We start from the raw sequence: 17,248 nt of genomic DNA on the forward strand, positions 1-17,248 counted from the left end.
AACTGATCTCAATTGTAGCTCCTTTGTAGGGCTTGGAGCTCAGTACATTTCAGTGAATGGAGGAGAATGTTCTGGAGTGTTAATCTAATGGTGCAAACCTCACTCTGCTGGGACGTGACTGGCCCTTCCCAAACCCCATTTCCCCGAGGGCAGCTTGAAAGCTGCTCCCAGCTACTGTGTTGCACTGATGTTGCACTAATACCGGTGTTGGGCCCACAGCAGCCAGCCGGGCCATGCAGGCCTTTCATTGTGACAGGCACAATACAGGGATTTGCTGTTTGTTGCTCCTGACAAAAGGGCACTCCAGCGGGCGGGGGATGCAGGGATCCGAGGCTTGTTTATACCCCAGGTCCCCCAGCAAGCCTTGCCATGGAGCTCAGAGGGGAATTTCTGTGTGCTGCAGCTTGTGGTGGGCAAAAAGCTACTTCATCAGTGCCTGTTCTGGGGGTGACACCCAGTGGTGACACACAGGGGAAGCCACTTTGCTCTAAGGGCTGGTCTAGAGCTGTGCAGATAAGCCAGGTGACTTCAGCCAGCCTCCAGGTCTTTCAATGGCTCTGCCTTTTCTGAGCTGCTTAGAATTCAGGCTGCTCAGGTGGTTTTTAGGGAGGAAGCAGAGAAGTGATTCATTGAGAAGGTGGGGCAGGGGGTCTTTTGCTTCTCAGTATCATAAAATATTTGCAAGGGAGTTGGGACTGGTTGTTCAACCATCTTTTACTCCTTTTCTGAATGTTTGATCTACATATTTCTGAATTCATAGGAGTGCATCCTTGGATGAGAGACAAGGATGCATGTATACATGGTGGGAGGTAGTAGTGAAGCTGAAGAAATTACAAAATACATATGGCAAATGGAGTAGAAACACATCTGGGGATGTTTTCACAAACTCAAGGTGTTGGGAGGCAGAAACACTTGTTAATTTTCAGTGGTGTTTTGTATTTCTAAATCCCTTTGGTGCACTGGGAACTCTCCTGCTTCTGCCTGTGGTTTTGTGCAGAAATTACAACACATTCCTGAAAGGTCTAGTTAACAGTTCCATTATTCTCATTATCCAATGGCTTTTATCTCTTTTCCTTGCCCAGGGGCTGCAGTGAACCTGACTCTAGTGACACCAGAAAAGGCTATCAAACTGGCAGCCAATGACTTCTTCCGGCATCACCTCTCCAAAGATGGGTGAGTAGGGAATTGACCTTCTGCAGTCAGCTTAAAAGACACTGAGTGTTGCAGCACGTCTGGTGAGACATCAGGAAAAGGTGGAATGGGATAGTGCAATGACTGAAATATGAGTTGACCTTGAACAGCTCAGCTGGTGATTACGTGCAGGCTAAGGATGCAATGTCTAAAATGGGAAACATGAAGCACTCCACTGGATGACTGCTCTTTATTCAAGCTTCTAAAAATAGTCCCAGATTTAAGCCAAGGTTAGTAGATCCAGAATGTGTAGTCTAAGTATTTGAGAGGAACCCAATGTCACTGATCGTTGCTCAAACAGCTGCTGGGAGGACTCTTGTCCTCAGCATCCTGTTGGGTCCTCTTATGCTCCTTCTTGCTCAAAAAGGTATCAAGTCAAGTTCTGTAGACCCCAAACTTGGCACCCCTCTTCTCCTTTTGTACCTTGAAAATAGTTTTAGAGAGGTGGTAAATCTGAATTGACTAAGGGCACTTGCAGCAGCTGACCTTCAAATAAATGCTGAAGGAATAAAATTACCGGTTCAGCTTGCAAGTGGAGTTGGGTTCATGTGAATTAAATGTGAGTAAAAGGCATAAGGCGGAGCAGTTGAGAGGAGCTGGATCCTGAATATTTAATGCTGCTTTCACCAAGATGTTTTCCAAATTGCATGGGAAATAGTTGTGTCTCCCATCAGAGAGAGGCCTTTCCCCAGAGGCAGACAAGGGCATTGTCTCCAGTCCTCAGTGACAGTAGCTAAAATGACAGCCTGCTTGGGATATCATCCCAGCAATTCCCATCAACAGTTATGGGATGGGGCCTCAGTGAAAATGCAAAGCTCCAGCACAATTACTGGGCTTACCAACTTCCCAAAACATATCACGTCAGTCTTGGCTGCCGCAGATCAGTGTCTCAACAACTTCAGTGGAGATTGTGGACTGACACAGATTGAGAATCCATTTTTTTCCTGTACCTTTTTTTTTCTTTTTTTTTTCTTTTGTTCTGGAGTCCTTTAAAGTAGCAGATAACATATGTCCGTGTGACTCATCAGCTCACAGCTCTTCGTGATTTTCTGACTCAAGTCTTTGAATAGTGTCTCTTCTGTGCTCTGCTCAGACAGTGGGAGGTAATGATGTCCTCTACCAAGTGGTGTGTCTCATCCCTGCAGCAGACAGCCCAGCACACCTTGGTGTACTGCCGTAAACAGCAGCACAGCTCTTTGCCACCACCTACAAAGTGGGGGCTTAGTAGCTTGTACAGGCCCTAAAAGGTGCCAAGCTGCCACACCTTGTACTGTCACTAAGGGAACGGTTCCATGGCAAAAATCACACTAGCATTGCCACATATTTGGCATTCTGGGAGAGCAATCACTGCTGCAGTGTTTCAGCCATTAAAAGGGGACATGCCTGGCAGTCTATGTCCTGCACCACGAGAGGTAAAGGCTTCCTCAGAGGACCAGTGTGTATGTCTGCCTCAGTACTGAATGCAGCTCTGAACAGGTCTTTGGGTAAGGGGGCTGCAGCTGTTTCCACGAGCAGCTGAGGTTTTCACTCAGACCTCTTCCAGTTTGACTTTTGGGTGATGCACACATGACATAGATGATATGCTGCACTTAATTCAGAGTAAAGGAGCTAGAGAATTTTTTCAAGAGCAAGACATTCTGTTCTCTTAAATCTTGCATACTGATGGGTCTGGCATTACAGTGACATCGAGTAAGAGTATGATACCACCAGGTAGTGGGAGGTCTTTGTGTCTCAACACAGAGCATTTTAGTTCCTTTAGAGAAATGAAGCATTGGGCCACAGTTAGGTGACAAGAGCACCTAGTAGCATGTGGAGTCAGAGTCACTCATCTCATTTAACCACCGTGGGGGGCTTGGATGAGTGAAATCTGGTCAGCTGTGCTCTTGAGGGTAGCCAGCATGAGCTGGACAGAGAGGCAGAGCCTTGATACTACTGTGGTAGATGATTTAAGGTGTTTCTACCTAAAAAAGTCATGATGGGAAGAAAAATGCCTTGCAGGTTTGCTGTGGCTGGTACAGGCTATGAATACGGGATCTGGCAGTTTTCTCCCTTGGGATGCTTCTGTCCCATCCTTCCCAGTTGCCTTAGATGGGACAGGATTAGCAGTGCTGGAATTTAAAGGCCTCTCCTACCCAGGACCCAACAAGGTGCACACCCACTAGCACATCACAAGGCTGGGCCACCTATTTCACAATTCCAGCCAAAGCCTAGTTATGAACAACAAAAGAGCTTGGGGTTAGAAAGGTGAATCCTGGAGCTGCCTGGCACATGAATGTGGTTTCATTTCTTAATATGTAATTGCATGAGTCAAGGTGTTACGTTGGGCAAAGCACAGTGAGGGGGTTAGGATCAATGTAAGGCTGAATGAGGAAGATCTTCAGCTCCATCAAAGTCCTTTTTGCACAAGCCAGTCTGTCTGTGTACTTTCATAGATGCTGTGCCCTTAGGTCAGTATCCCAAAGGATGCTCTGACTCAAAGCTGCAGAAGTCTTCTAGACCTGTTTACATTGAATGCCTTTGTGCTAAGCATCTAGCACTTGTCTTGCTTGAAATATGTTGCATGAGTTGGTAATCCTTTTCTTATAAAATATGCATGTTCTACCAGTATTTGCTGATTAAAATATGTGGTATTAAAATAGACCTCAATGTGCAAGAGGAGGAAGCACGTGTTGCCCAGAGAGAGTGTGGCAAATCCAGCATGACTCAAAGTAGCCTCAAGTTAAACAACAACTTTCAGTGTGCATTAATGCATTTATTTTTATCCTTTGAAAAACTTAGTGTTGAAATTGCTTTTAAACTGCTAGGATAAAAAAGTGGCATAAAGCCTATTTTTGAAAGGCCAGACTGAAATAGCACCTGTGGTGTAGGAAGCGCCTGGCTGCACATTGCTGGAAGAGTATTTTAGGGATGTTATCACTACAGGTTTGTGCTAGACTCCCTTTTCCCTGACTCTGCTCTTGGACACTGCTGAGGGTAGAGCACTGTGGCAGCAGGTCCTCACAAGGGATCTCATGCCCTTGTTGGTGCAGCTCTCTCTCTCAGTGTGCAGGTGTGTGTTCCTGCAGCTCTCTCCACCCTGAGGCTAACTCAGGGAGGCACTCCTGCCTGCACCATGCTTTTCCCCTCCTTTTGGTGCAGGGACCATGTGTGCTTACGTCATTTCTGCTCCTTTGCCAGTTTCTATTCTGATGCCAAGGCCATCATGACAGCCTACAGCTACAGCTTTTTTGTTTTCTCAAGAAACAAAACTGAGTTAGTCCTTCCAAGCTGTCCTGGTCATTCAGGAATGAAGAAGGCCTGAGTGAGTTGTGTAAGTGCTGAAAACATGCTTGCTATGCTGTGGAGGAGAGGAGGGAGACCAGGATACTGAAAAACCTGAAGGGCACCCTGTGACCATGACTGACAAAGGTGGTAAGGTCAAGTGATTTCCTGTGATGATTTTGACCTAAGAGCCTCTGCAATTCCCAAGAGAAGAAGGTGCCCCACAGAAGAATCTCCAGGCAGGTCTTTGTTCCTGTGTCATTCTGTGGGGAAGAGTTTTCACTAGGCCAGGGAAGACAGAATGTGGAGAGAGGGAAACCCCAGGTCTTCAGGCTGCTGGAAACAGATGGGCTTCTTTTAAACTCTGTGTTTTTGAAGCTGCATGTGTTGGGAGACTCAGTTTTGTGGCTGCTTTAAAATAGGAGTGGCTTCATTGTCCAGAGCAGAGGATGGGAGGAGTCACCAGGGCTAAGTGAAATGCTTGACTATGAAGCACTTGGCTATGAAGCTTAGAAGGCAATTTAGATTGATAGTACACCAGCATTTAAAGTACATCATTGATTATTGGGTGCTCAGTGTGTGAGGCCTCTTTGATTGACTTAAATATTCCCTGCTTCTTATATCCTATTTGAATCTGAGTGTTAAACACTTCATAAAACCAGTTCGTTTAAAGTGTCCTACAAGGTTTCATGTTTATCTTCAAAGTGTGTAGTGCCAGACAGCTGTTTTGTTGGGCATGTGTTTGCCAGGTTTTGTTCATTTTTCAGGTTCTTGGTTAAATTTTGTGCTTTGGCTGCAGTAAAAAGTGTCTCATGCCTTCTTACATAAGCAATGTGTTGCTCATACAAACTTTCCAATGTCCCTGGATGAGTTTCCTGCTGCTCTTCTCCAAGGTGTTATTCCCTTACTTATCCTGTCCTCTTTAATCTTGACCTTTATTTTGTTTGCTGTTCTGAAGCAAAGGCTGGCAATCTGCTGTCTTAGCAGCTCGGATTCCTAGGAAGACCAGCATGACTGACTTAATTCTGCCTCTGCTGACGCTAGCAAATTTTCTTCTATTCTGCTTCCTCTTGTCTTGTATCTTTGCACAGGGAAGAGAAATAGCCAACTGGTAATCCTGGGATAAGAAAGGTATTTTTCCTTCAGTCTTATGCAGTTGTGGAGACTGGAGCTTGTTGTCCATTGCCTTCCCAGCTGATATATCTCCCCAGGGCTCTTTCCTTTATCTGCTCTTCTTTCAGGCTCTCCTAAAATACTTGGACCATCTCTTCTGTGGCATGAGTTTAAGTATCAGTTGCATGGCTTGGATGATCCTTGAGCTGCAGAACACTCTTAGTCAGGCTAAAGTGAGGCTCTCAATTTGGGAAGAAGGAGTGCTGCTGCTAGTCCTGGTGCTGAGCTGTTGTATCACCCTGCACAAAACTGTGCTTGGTCTTTCTTTGGCACTTGTGTGCCCAGGCAGCCTCTCCTGCAGTTATCCACTGGATGCTCAGACACTTCTTTAATGTAGGTAGCTCTCATCTAACTCACTGAGACTTGGAAGTGGGGAAATCTCTCCCTTCCCCTTGAGAAGGAGACAGGGGCTGATAATGTCACTGTGCCAATTCAGGAACAGCTGTCTGGGTAGAGCTCTTTTATTCAGCACACAGATGCCAGGCAGTTGCAGTGGGTTGAAGCTGTTGACATCAAAGGTCAGCCAAAAAGTAAATGCACTTTCAACTGTTAATCTGGAGGGAGATAGAGATGTGCTGTTTAATCACAGAATGCACCCATGGGAGGAGCATTGTCCTTGTCATCATTCCAGGCACATGTCTTGAGATGAAACATGGGTTGTGTCTGTTCAACATGCTCAGTCGTGTTACCCTGTCCATTGTTCACTTCCACAAATGTTCACATTGGAACAAAACACTTGGACTTTCCTGCCAAGGCAAACCTGATGCAGGTACAGAGTCAGCCTGATCTTGACTTAGTCCAAACATGCAACACAGAACTCCTGCACAATCCTGGAATAATGACTTCCAGATTAACATTTAATCTGGCAATGTTACTTTGAGATGTATCTGTTCCACATCAGTACTTTATTTGGCTTGTCTGAGGCATTTTTGAGCTGGCACTAGAAGTGAGAGGGAGCTTGTAGTGGGAACTGTATTGCTTTTACATTTCCAGCGTCATAGCTCCAGCTTTTTTGAAGTGCAGTTGCAGTAGCTTGTTCCCCCTTGGAAAATTAGGGGTTGGATTAAAGGGAGTGACTGGCAGTTTGTGTGCACATCCCCTTGTGACTGTGGCAGAGAGGGTGCTCTTCCTTTGAAGGACAACTCCTGTGTGCTGGTCTTCTAATCCATATCAAAGATCCACTATTTAAATTGTTTGAAAGGAACTGGCTCTGTCTGCTTTGAAACTCCTGGGGAGCTTTCTGCAACCTCTTGGGCTGACAGACAGAGGCAGAGGTTATTTTATGAGTGAGGAAGGTGATGTCCAAGATGGGGACAGTAGCCTTTTGGATAGAAATAGAAATGGATTGCTTTGGATGGATGTTTCTTTAGCTCAGAGATTTCCTCTCTGGAAATGCTGTCATCCTGATTCCAGAGTGGCTGGTTCTGGTCTCTGCCCAGACCAGGGCAGGGAATGAAGGAATTTACTGTGAATTCCCACATGGTCAAGATTCTGAGAAACTTGAAAAAATCCTACATTGCTCCCATGTGACGTCAATATATCAATGCTGTCAGAGATCCTAACTTTGAGCTGATTGCTCCCCAAAAGCCTTCCATAAACCTCTAGTTCCTGTTTTTGACTTTATTTTTCAGCTCTAGTTTGAAACTCTAATTTAAATCAAGCATGCATCTCCTCCCCTTCCTATTTGACATTTTTGACTTGTCACAAATTAATAGTGTGTCAGTAAAAAATGTAGAACTGATTTCTGCCAGTGCAGAATTTGAGCCTATTGTGTATATGTTATATTTAACATTCTCTTGCTGTGATAAAAGATGGTTTCTGCATTTGTAGGACTAGATCTTTGCTGGTGTTGCAGCTTTTGAAGTTAGTTGAGATGTGCTGGTTTTTAAACCACTGAGGATAAGGCCAGTGCTGCCTTAAATATTTAAACTCTTTTGTTGTCGAGAGATGAACAGTTTTCAAACTTTCCTTTTATGTGCAGACTGGTGAGGTTTTGCAAAGGCAGTTTGACCCCTGTATGGCAGCTTTTAAACCTCTTGTCAAAAGATTTGCTTATCTTAAACTACTTTTTTTCTTGGACTCTCCCCAGTTCCCAGGATGTGCAAACCAAAAGCTGAAAGCCCTTGTTCTAGATGCTTTTCATGTACCTGTTTGACATCTCTAAACACACCCACATGTGTAAATCCTTCCTTGGGCCATACTGGCATAGCTTCATGGAGTTCAGTCAAGTCATGGCTGACTTCAGTTGGCTGGGATAATGGTCCAAGATGAATATGTAGGCCACATCTTCCTGATCTTTTGAACTGGTTATCAAAGCAGTCACCCTGGATGAAAGCCAGAAGATATGTACTCTAGGGATGCTCCAGGGCTCTTGCTAAAGTGGGAGATGCTCTGCTGTGCCAAAGAGAGATTCTGGCAGCCAGCTCCTTTGGGTGGTTTGCTTCCTCCCACAGCCAGGCTGGGGATTGTGCAGCCTTGCTGCTGACTGTATCGAGCCACTCAGAGACTGGTGCTATGCTTCAGGCCACCCAAAAGGCACAAGTTGGCCACCTCCAAGTGGCAGTGGCAGTGGGAACCTCTGGATTTGCATACCCTAGTTCCCCCACACCTCCAGGAAAGCCTGCTGTGCACACTTCAGCTCCCATGTGGGTAACTCTGTGAGAGGGATTGTTCTTTACAGCTCCTCATCTGTGGGGAAATTTGGAAAGGGGAGACTGAAATATTCCTTCTTTCAGCCTTATGGGAGAGCTCTATATTTAGTCACTGGTAATCTCTGTTGTGGCTCTGTGCCTTTAATCCCCTGCTCTCATATCCTCCCTGGAGAAGATGAGAGGTGGAGAAATCAGCCCAGCTTACGTGGTGGGCCAGCAGGATTACTGTGCATCTGCCCTCACTTCCCTGTAGGGTTGGCAATGAAACTGCTTTGCTGGCCCACTACCCCACAGCTGTGCAGTGTGTGTGCTTTTGAAACCCCTGGCAGGGGAGTGTGCCTGGGCTGTGCAAGGGAATGGGGAATATCACTGTGGGACTGCTTCTGCCACAGTGTGGGGATGTGCCTTGAGCAGGTTAAGATGAGGTATTGTTGCACAGCAGGGCCAGGGGAGGTAAAAGTGGCACTTGCACTTAAAAAAGAAAAAAGAGGAGGCTGTTCCTCACTGGCTGTGTGATTTATACACACTTCTTTTTAAAACCCTTTTAGAAAAGTGCAGGTCAGGTGTACTTTTTAATCAAGTCCGTGTTTTCTGGTGCCAAGACTTGAGGTTTTTTTACAAGGCAAAACCCCATAACTTTCTGAAAATTTTGAGAGGTTTTGCATCCTGAATTTCTCTTTTTAGCCTTAGCTGGGCTCTTTCATAGCTTTGGAATGGAGGGAACAATGAAATGCTGCATTTTGCTGTGTGAGAATGTGTTGCTGATAGTCCTTGCTCTGTAGTTAAGAGAATACACAAATCTTCATTGCTGGAGGTCGATCCCAACCCTTGTCTCTCAGGGAGGACCAGTTTTGTGCAAAGGCTATTTGTTCAGGTTTGGAAAACCTGGTAACATGAAACAGCTCCTAACCACAGAGGAATTGCCTCCCTGATTCATATTCACTGTTTATTTACTTTGCTTTTCTCGGAGAACTCCAAAGCGGCAAGTTGAATATCTTCCCTCCTTGTTCCTTGTCCTGTGGTCTGTGTTTGTTGACAATTTTTACAGGACTAGGCTGGCAGGAGGAAAGCTGCTTATCCCCGTTAATGCTCGGGTCCTCTGCTGCCCTCTGAAGTGATACCCTTTCTGAAAGCTGTGCCCTGACCAGGGGCACCATCAGGCTGGAAGAAGCTGCACTGCTCTGACTGTGGGTGGAGGGGGCTGTTTGCTTCTGTCTGGGGCTGTTCTGATGGGGCTTGTGGCTTTTCTGAATGTTCTATTTCTGGGGACAAAATGAGTCTGTTCTCCAGGTCAGGTGGTGCTGGCAGGGTTGTGCTGAACCGTGAGGCCTAGAAGGTTCTGCTGTCCCCTTGGCTGCCTTTCCTGTAACACCCAGGGTCAGAGATGTGCCCCGAGCCTTGTACCCAGCTGCCCAAGTGTTATTCCAGACCACCTCCTCTGATGGACTCTCTTTTCTTTGGGCAGGAAAAAGCTGACACTGCTGAGGGAGATGCTGGCAGGCTGTGGTGCAGGTACCTGCCAGGTGATTGTCACCACTCCCATGGAGATGCTCAAAATCCAGCTGCAGGACGCGGGACGCATTGGTACGTGGACTTTTCTTCCCAGTGCCCTCAGCAGGGAGAGGGGAAGGAGCTGGGACTGGGCTTTCAAGGTGGAGCTGAGAGGATGAGTGGAGAAAACCCTTTTCCCTCCCCCTGCTCTCCCACGTCAGAGATACCACAGATGCAGCAGAAGTTTCTCCTCCTCTTCCCAGCTTCCTTCCCCCCACACTTTGCTCAGCTGGCTTTGCAGAGGCCCTTACAAAAGGTGCTGGGTTTTTTGCTCAAAGCAATAGGCTTGGCAAGTGAAACAGCAAATGCTGTTGGTGGATGGAGAGACAGGAGAGATGACTGGGTGGTCATCTTGTGGGTGATTCAAAGCTGGTAGATCCTGTGCACCCAAGAAGGGATTAGCATCCTCCAGTGCCTTTCCTGTGCTGCTTCCTCCATCTCCATGTTTTCTGATATCTGTTTTTTCTCTCTTCCCTGCTTCCCTGTAGCACCTTCCTAACAGCTTCCCAAAGGGATGTGTTATTTTCAGATGACTTGTCTCCCCTTGTACTCTTTTTTCCTCTCTGACAAAAACAGCAGTTGTCTTGGTTGAAACAGTAAATAAAATTCTCCCAGTGCACTGGATTTGAACGACATTTGGGATCAGGCTCTTGGGACTGTGGGCGTGAGCTGGCAGGCAGAGGCAGGAGGGAGTGTGAGCCTTTTGGCTGAAACACTGAGGAGTGTTTCTGGTGAGAGCAGAGACCAGAGTCTGGCATGGAGACTCCGGAGGAAAGAGCTGCTTGCTCCTTCCTTAGTCTCTTCCAGAGGTCAGTCTGGGCTACGGCCTCACTTCCCAGGAGCCCTGCATGACACTGTTAGATACCATGGTTATGGCCCTTCCTGGAAAATGGGCCAATTTGTCCTTTAAGGTCTCATTTGATGTGGCATTCCTGAATAATCACGGATTTACTTTTTCTTTTCTCTCTTCACTGGTTTTACTGCAGACCTTATCCTCTTTGTGCGTATTATTTTAAAATGTTGGAAGGATTTAAGCCGTGGTTTGAGGGTTCAGGAGAGGTTTCCGATGCTGTGAACAGCCTGTTCTCTGTGTGGCAGGTTACAGAGTGAAGTGCTCTCCATCTTCTGGCCAAAGGCCCGAAGTGCATCAGTTGGAAAAGTGGGAGGAACCAGGATGTGTTTATAAATGTGACTGAGAAACTCCCCAGGTTAATGATTGCTTTCAGGGGAGGGAGGCAAAGAACTGAACTTGGGAAGCTGTCTCGTTTATGACCATCTTGTTTGTTATGCTGGCAGCTGAGGGACACAGCTGGAAGCAGGGACTGTCCCCTGCCTGCTCACAGCAGCTCCTGTTCTCTGCACTGCGGGGACGGTGTGGGACAGGCCGGGGCAAAGCAGCCGGTGCGAGAGCGCAGCCTTGTGATGTGACAGCACTGTCACAGACTGGGACGGCCTGAGGGAGATGGGTAGACTGGGGGAAAAGCTTGCAGGGCACCTGCCCTGCCTTTGTCCGCGTGTTGTGTTGCCCCTGTGGCTCCGGGCGGCAGGAGGCCGCTGTGAGGCACGGGCAGACCGGTGCTGGCGCTCTGCCCCCAGAGGCACAGAAGAAGCTCATGGCGGCGCAGGCCCAGCTCTCCTCCTCCCCCGCGGCGGCGGCGGCCGAGCCGGCTGTGGAAAGGCGCCCCACAGCGACCCAGATAACCAGGGAGCTGCTGCGGAGCAAAGGCATCGCCGGACTCTACAAGGGCCTGGGAGCCACGCTGCTAAGGTAGGATGGCGTGGGCTTGAGCACAGGGCACTGGTGTCCCCCGTCTTGGGCCTGGGGCACCACCCATCCCAGGGATGAGCCTGCAAAGGCGGTGTTGGCTTCAGCGGGTGTGGGCTTGGTTTAGTCCGTTTTCTGTGCACAGGTTTTGTACACTAAAGAAGGGAAAGGTCAGAGAAGTGAGGGAGGGTATCTTTTTGTTCCTGGAAGATTTAATTCTGCTGCTTTCTGTGAAAGGTTTTTGGCTGCTCCATGGTCTGTATTTTCACACTGTACATAAGTCCTTGTGAGCTGGCAAAGTTAAACCATCAGCCTGAGCTCCCAGGGTGTGGAATGGGAGCTGGCTGCAGAGCATGTTGGATGCAAGGACCGGTGCCTGCTCTGACACTTTTCCTGGGCTTTCACAGTGTCACTCTGCTCTAGCTTTAACAAAGGTAGAGCTAAAGCAGCACCCAGGGCGATGGAGAGCAGAAAGGAACCTCTCGTAATTAACAAAAGTGGTCAAAACAATTGACCTCTGAATGTGCCGGTGTCTTTGGTTTAAATGTCAAAGAAAAGGGGGAGCCCACTGATCCTGCAGGGCTGCATGCCTCCCACATGCAGTCACTTTTGCCCCACTGAATTTCAGCTCCAGTCTGCACTGCAGTCACAGAGCCAGGATATCTGCATTGCACTCATGGCTGTGCTGCCAGTGTGATGCTTGCAGCCCTTCTTTGCTCAGTTTGTTGGTGTCCCATGCTGACTTCACTCATCCTTGTTCTTTTTCTTTTTTTCCTGCCCCACTGCAGGGATGTCCCATTCTCCATTGTTTACTTCCCGCTGTTTGCAAACCTAAACAAGCTGGGCCAGAAAGACCCCAATGTCAAGGCTCCATTCTACGTGTCCTTCCTCTCTGGATGTGTGGCTGGCAGTACGGCTGCAGTGGCTGTCAATCCTTGTGATGGTGAGTCCTGAGCAGCCTGTGCTGGTGGCCTGGTGCCAAGTGACAGGACTCAGAGGCCCAGGCTGGGCCAGCTGAGGAGGAGGGTGACTGTGCCAGCCTTTTTGCAGCATGAGCACACAGAAAGGGACAGCTCTGCTGCCTCCAGCTCTGATGGTGTGAGTTCAGCTGAGTTACAACTTTGGCCACAGCTTACACAGAGGTTTGCAGTACTTACTAGGTATGTCAGGAGGAGAGTGTCATTCATTGCAGATATTCTTGGCAGGAAAGGCACATTTCAATGTGGAGCAATAATATGCAGACCAAGTGGACTTAAAAATTGTCTGCGACAAACAGGGGAAGCCTCAGATCTGTAGCCTTTTCTCCTGCTCCACAGCATCTACCTTGGTTTCTCTCCTGTGAAAAACACCAGAAAGTAACTGCTCCCTCCCCAACACTGCACATGCTCCAAGGTGTGAAGAAATGTAGGAGCATAATTGTGTGGTTTAGATGCCTCTTCCTGAAGGAGATGAGCAGTTGAAAATAAGTTCCCACTTTGCAGAGAGATAGCTGAATTTGGAAGGTTTAAAGCTCAAGTCAGCTTTTGAAACCTTGATCACGGGAGGGAGGGAGGGAGGGAGGGGTTGGGTTTTGGGTGATTTTGAGTTTCTTTTATCCATTTATAAAAGAATGGGTTTGTTTTCCCTGATAAATGTATGAAAATGGTCTGTATTCTAGGTAATTTTGTTTTGGCCATTTCAAAGACATTACTCTCAGGGTGGCTCCTGCCTGCTATGCCCATGCTCAGCCGTGTCTCCCCTCTCTCTCCCTCCCAGTGATCAAAACACGGCTGCAGTCCTTGCAGAGAGGAGTCAATGAGGACACCTACTCGGGGATCCTGGACTGCACCAAGTAAGACTCCTCATGACAGAGGCACCACATCAGGTGTTTGGCAGCTGCTGCTGCTGCCTGCTGCCAGGCAGGCAGTGCAGCTTCTAGACCCAACCAGAAGCTGTGCTTCATGTTCCCTCTGTCTCTGTGCTTTTATCAATCTATCTGTCTATCTGGAGATACATATAGATATATGAGCAGATGTATATCTATATAAAAGAGAACTTCTTCCCATATTAAGCAAGAAAAATACAGCATTTATATTTAAATACTTCTGTCCAAACCTCAGTAGTCATAACACTGAGATTTTATTTCTGCAAAGGGAGGCAATATTGTAGTCTCTCCCAAGGCCCCACTTTTGGAAAATCCTGCAGTATTGAGTCTCATATCCCTCCTGGGACTGCTCTGCACAGTGTCTGCCGGAGTACTGCTAGAGTGGGCTGTCCCCAGCTGCATTATCCTCTGATCTTTTGCTAAACTATGGTCTGGCTGCTTCAAAACACAAAGGGACTTTTATGCTTTTCTGTTCCAGTGGTAGCCAGAATCTGTTGCCATCTGGCTCTGTCCCATGTTGAGGGTGGATCTTTTGAGTTGGGGGACCTCTTGATTGCAAGCATGGGGTTGTCTTAGTTGTACTTCTGGACACGGGCAGCCACTCCTGCATCTAGCCAGATGCAGGGATGGAGCAAGTGTCTGCATGGCCACTTGCAGAGCACTTGGGCAGTGATGGGTGATCTGCTGTGGGGGCTGTGCCAGGCAGCAGCTCTTGCCCAGGTTTAGTCTCTGGAGGGAGGCAGGGCACGACCAGGGGCTCTCCTGGCACGGTGGAGGGGTGGGATGGCCACTTATCTGTCTGTGCCATTTCTCCCCAGGAAGATCTGGCAGAGGGAAGGGCCCACGGCCTTCTTCAAAGGGGCCTACTGCCGAGCCTTGGTCATTGCTCCTCTCTTCGGCATTGCACAAGTCGTCTACTTCGTGGGCATCGCGGAATTCCTGCTGGACCTGCTCCCCAAGCGCCAGGCCTAGCCCTGCAGGGGCTGCGTGTGCCCTCCCGCCCTCTGCAGTGCCGGATCCATCCCCGTGTTCGCCATCCGTGTCGATCGATGTCACAGCAACAGCACAAAGGCTTCGGCAGGGCCGCGAAGGGACCTGGTGCCCAGATGGGCAGACCGGAGAGGGAGAGAGTCCCTTCTCTGCTGCCGTCTGGAACCTGCCCCTCCCGCTCCCTCCACGGACAATACTTAATTATTCCCCTCTTTCTCTCTCTTTTTAATTTCCCACTTTTTGGTTTTAAATTGTCATTCTTAAGGACACTGGTAAGCACAGACTGGGCTGGCAGACCCAGAAGTCTCCTCTCAGTCTTGGGGAGGAGGAGAGATGGGAAAGAAATAACTTCAATCCTCATCCACCTCCGTTTCCCTTTCTAGCTGGAGCTGCCAACCATCTGAGGAGGAGCTGGAGGGGCAGCTGTGTCCCCTTAGCACCTCATTGGTTCTGCTGATCTCGGGACAAGAGTGAATGCTGCACAAAGGGGGTTTTCTCATTGCTGCTGGAGGCAGGGGTGGGGGGTATGCTGGCTCTGGCAAGTTCCTTGGCCTGGAAACCTTCATTCCTCCCTTCTCCCTTTTTAAAAACTAGTTGGACTTAAATGAATTCTGACTGTTCCTATTGATTTTGTAATTATTTTCATTTTAAAGCAAAGGGATGTCCCTCCTAGCTAGGTGTCACAGGCACATCCAGGTGAGGTGCAGAAATAAGGTGTCTGCTCTGTAGGGAACATGTCTGTGGGATCACATGAATGTCTAAAGGTGCTTCCCTGCTTGGCTACAGGCACAGAAGGGAGAGGAACTTGGGATCAAGTTATTTTTGTTTCTGGGTGGGGGTTTTTAGTTTGTTTTTGTTTTATTTGGATTTTTTTTGGGGGGGGGGGTGTTTTTGTTTTGTTTTGTGGGGATTTTCTTTAATTCTATTTTGGGGGTTTTTTTGGTTGTTTGTTTCTGTTTTTAGGGTTTTTTTGTTTTTTTTTTTTGTTTGGGTTTTGGTTTTTGTTTTTTTTTTTATTCAGGGTTCAGGGGAGGAAAAACCAAACAAAAAGAAGCCACTTACATTCCTTCAGCCTGCTCACCCCTAGAGTGATAAAGCTGTGGCTGCAGGTGTAGATCAGCTGATCTGATTTTTTCCCAGCCTGACCCCAGGTGTGTGGAAGGAGGTGCTGGCTCCAGTTCTGGCACTGCCAAACCTTGTGGAGAATAGAAATGCTGCACCTGTGGGCTCACCCTGCCAGGTGAGAACACAAGGTCTAGTTGTGCTCTGATGTTTGCCTTGGGTGTGACTGAAGCCAGTGGGTGTGGAAGAAGTAGAGGGTTCACATTCTCTGAGCAGGGAGCTGTTTGTGTGTCCATCACTGGGGGGGGTGAGTCCTGTGCATCACAAGAACATCCTGTTTGCTCCCTGGGTGGGGATCAGTGGTGGGTGGCAGGGGGCAAATCCACACCTACAGCCTGCTCTGTCAAAGGGACACTGCCCCAGCTAATATCACTTGTCAGAGAAATCCTCATTCAGTACTCTCTTGGGCTGTGTAATTAATTCTAGTTTAAATGATCTTAAGTGTGAGATCTACCCAACCCAGTGTGATCTTCTCCGTTATTTATTCCATTTGGTGTGATCCACCCAACTTTGGTGTTGAAATTAAACTGGTTGAATTCACTTTTTATTCCTTCTTTTTGCTTTATTCTCCAGGCGCCTGCTTGGTGTTTGTGTTTTGAATGTGTATTTAAATTAATTTAAAACATATCCTTGTTTTTAATGTTTAAAAGAAAACCACCTCTGTTTCATCGTTCTTTGGTTAGGTTTTTGTGAAACCTGTACATTGAGGGCCTTCTTCCTTGATGCATCCTTTTTCTCTTCGAAAAAGTTGTTCTGTGGCTGATTTGTTACTTGTCACTTCGCATATGTGAATAATTTTCCTTTTCTTTTTTCTTATTGACTTCTCCATGTATCTGGGAAGGAATCTGTGCAAAGGCAATGATAGATGTCTGTGCTGTGTGTAGTGCTGTGATACTGCTCTTCCTCTGGATTTCCCTTGGGTGGATTAAAAGATAAAGGTTTATTTTATTTTTTTCTTGAAGGTGCCCCATTCCTTGCTGCTTTTTGATTTACAGGGAGAGTCCCCAAAAGAGACCCTGCTGATAAAACTTGTGGGGTTTCAGCTTGCCCTTCTTCCTGCAAGGGTTGTCCCTGGAAAATGGGTAACTTGTGGCTGCAGGAATGTGCGTGGGGTGCAGGTTTGTATGGTGGGGTTAACTTTGGAGGAAGATTTGGTGCAGTGAAGGGCTGAGACTCAGGGAAAGCTCTCCTTGTCCTTCTGGATGTTTTTAAAAATTTCTTTGTAAAACTGACTCTTTCTCCTGGAATCTCCAGCTCTTCTTCCACTGTGCAGGAGCTGGTGACCTAAATGAGGCTGATTTTTAGCTTCCTGGACATGTCCCTGAGCCAACAGGACCTAGGGAGGTGGCAGAGGATAACAGCTGTGGCTGTGCAGGACAGGTACCCAGCTCTCCAGGCAGGCAAGGTCCTGCTTGGGAAAAAAAAAAAAAAAAAAAAAAAAAAAAGGAGAATTCTCATCAATTGAATTAATCACCTATTAACTGAAACCACTCTACATTGATTGCAGCATTGAGGAATGAAAGTAAATAAACACGCCTCTGCTCCCCTCCCTGCAGGTGCTGCTTGTCCCTGGGGCAGGAGACAGCAGCCAGCACCACTCTTTGTTCTTCCCACTTGTTCCTCTGGCAGAGGGTCTTTCCACCCACCCCAGGCCCTTTCCAGCCCTACCTTGTCCATGTC

General features: G+C 47.6%; 1 protein-coding gene across 3 annotated transcripts in view; it reads left to right on the plus strand.

Annotated features, from left to right (window-relative positions):
* The window catches only part of SLC25A22 (solute carrier family 25 member 22), a 50,595-nt gene extending 34,487 nt beyond the window's left edge, over window positions 1–16,108 (plus strand). For all 3 annotated transcript variants that reach the window (XM_030240437.2, XM_030240438.2, XM_009099281.4), the window contains 6 exons: window positions 1,083–1,173; window positions 9,742–9,860; window positions 11,424–11,595; window positions 12,381–12,535; window positions 13,348–13,423; window positions 14,275–16,108. In XM_030240437.2, the coding sequence (XP_030096297.1) occupies window positions 1,083–1,173; window positions 9,742–9,860; window positions 11,424–11,595; window positions 12,381–12,535; window positions 13,348–13,423; window positions 14,275–14,428 (767 nt within the window). In that variant the 3' untranslated portion in view covers window positions 14,429–16,108. The remainder of the gene's footprint in view (window positions 1–1,082; window positions 1,174–9,741; window positions 9,861–11,423; window positions 11,596–12,380; window positions 12,536–13,347; window positions 13,424–14,274) is intronic.
* Window positions 16,109–17,248: the final 1,140 nt, after the last annotated feature.

This window comes from Serinus canaria, chromosome 5 (genome assembly GCF_022539315.1).
Source record: "Serinus canaria isolate serCan28SL12 chromosome 5, serCan2020, whole genome shotgun sequence".
NCBI lineage: Eukaryota > Metazoa > Chordata > Aves > Passeriformes > Fringillidae > Serinus > Serinus canaria.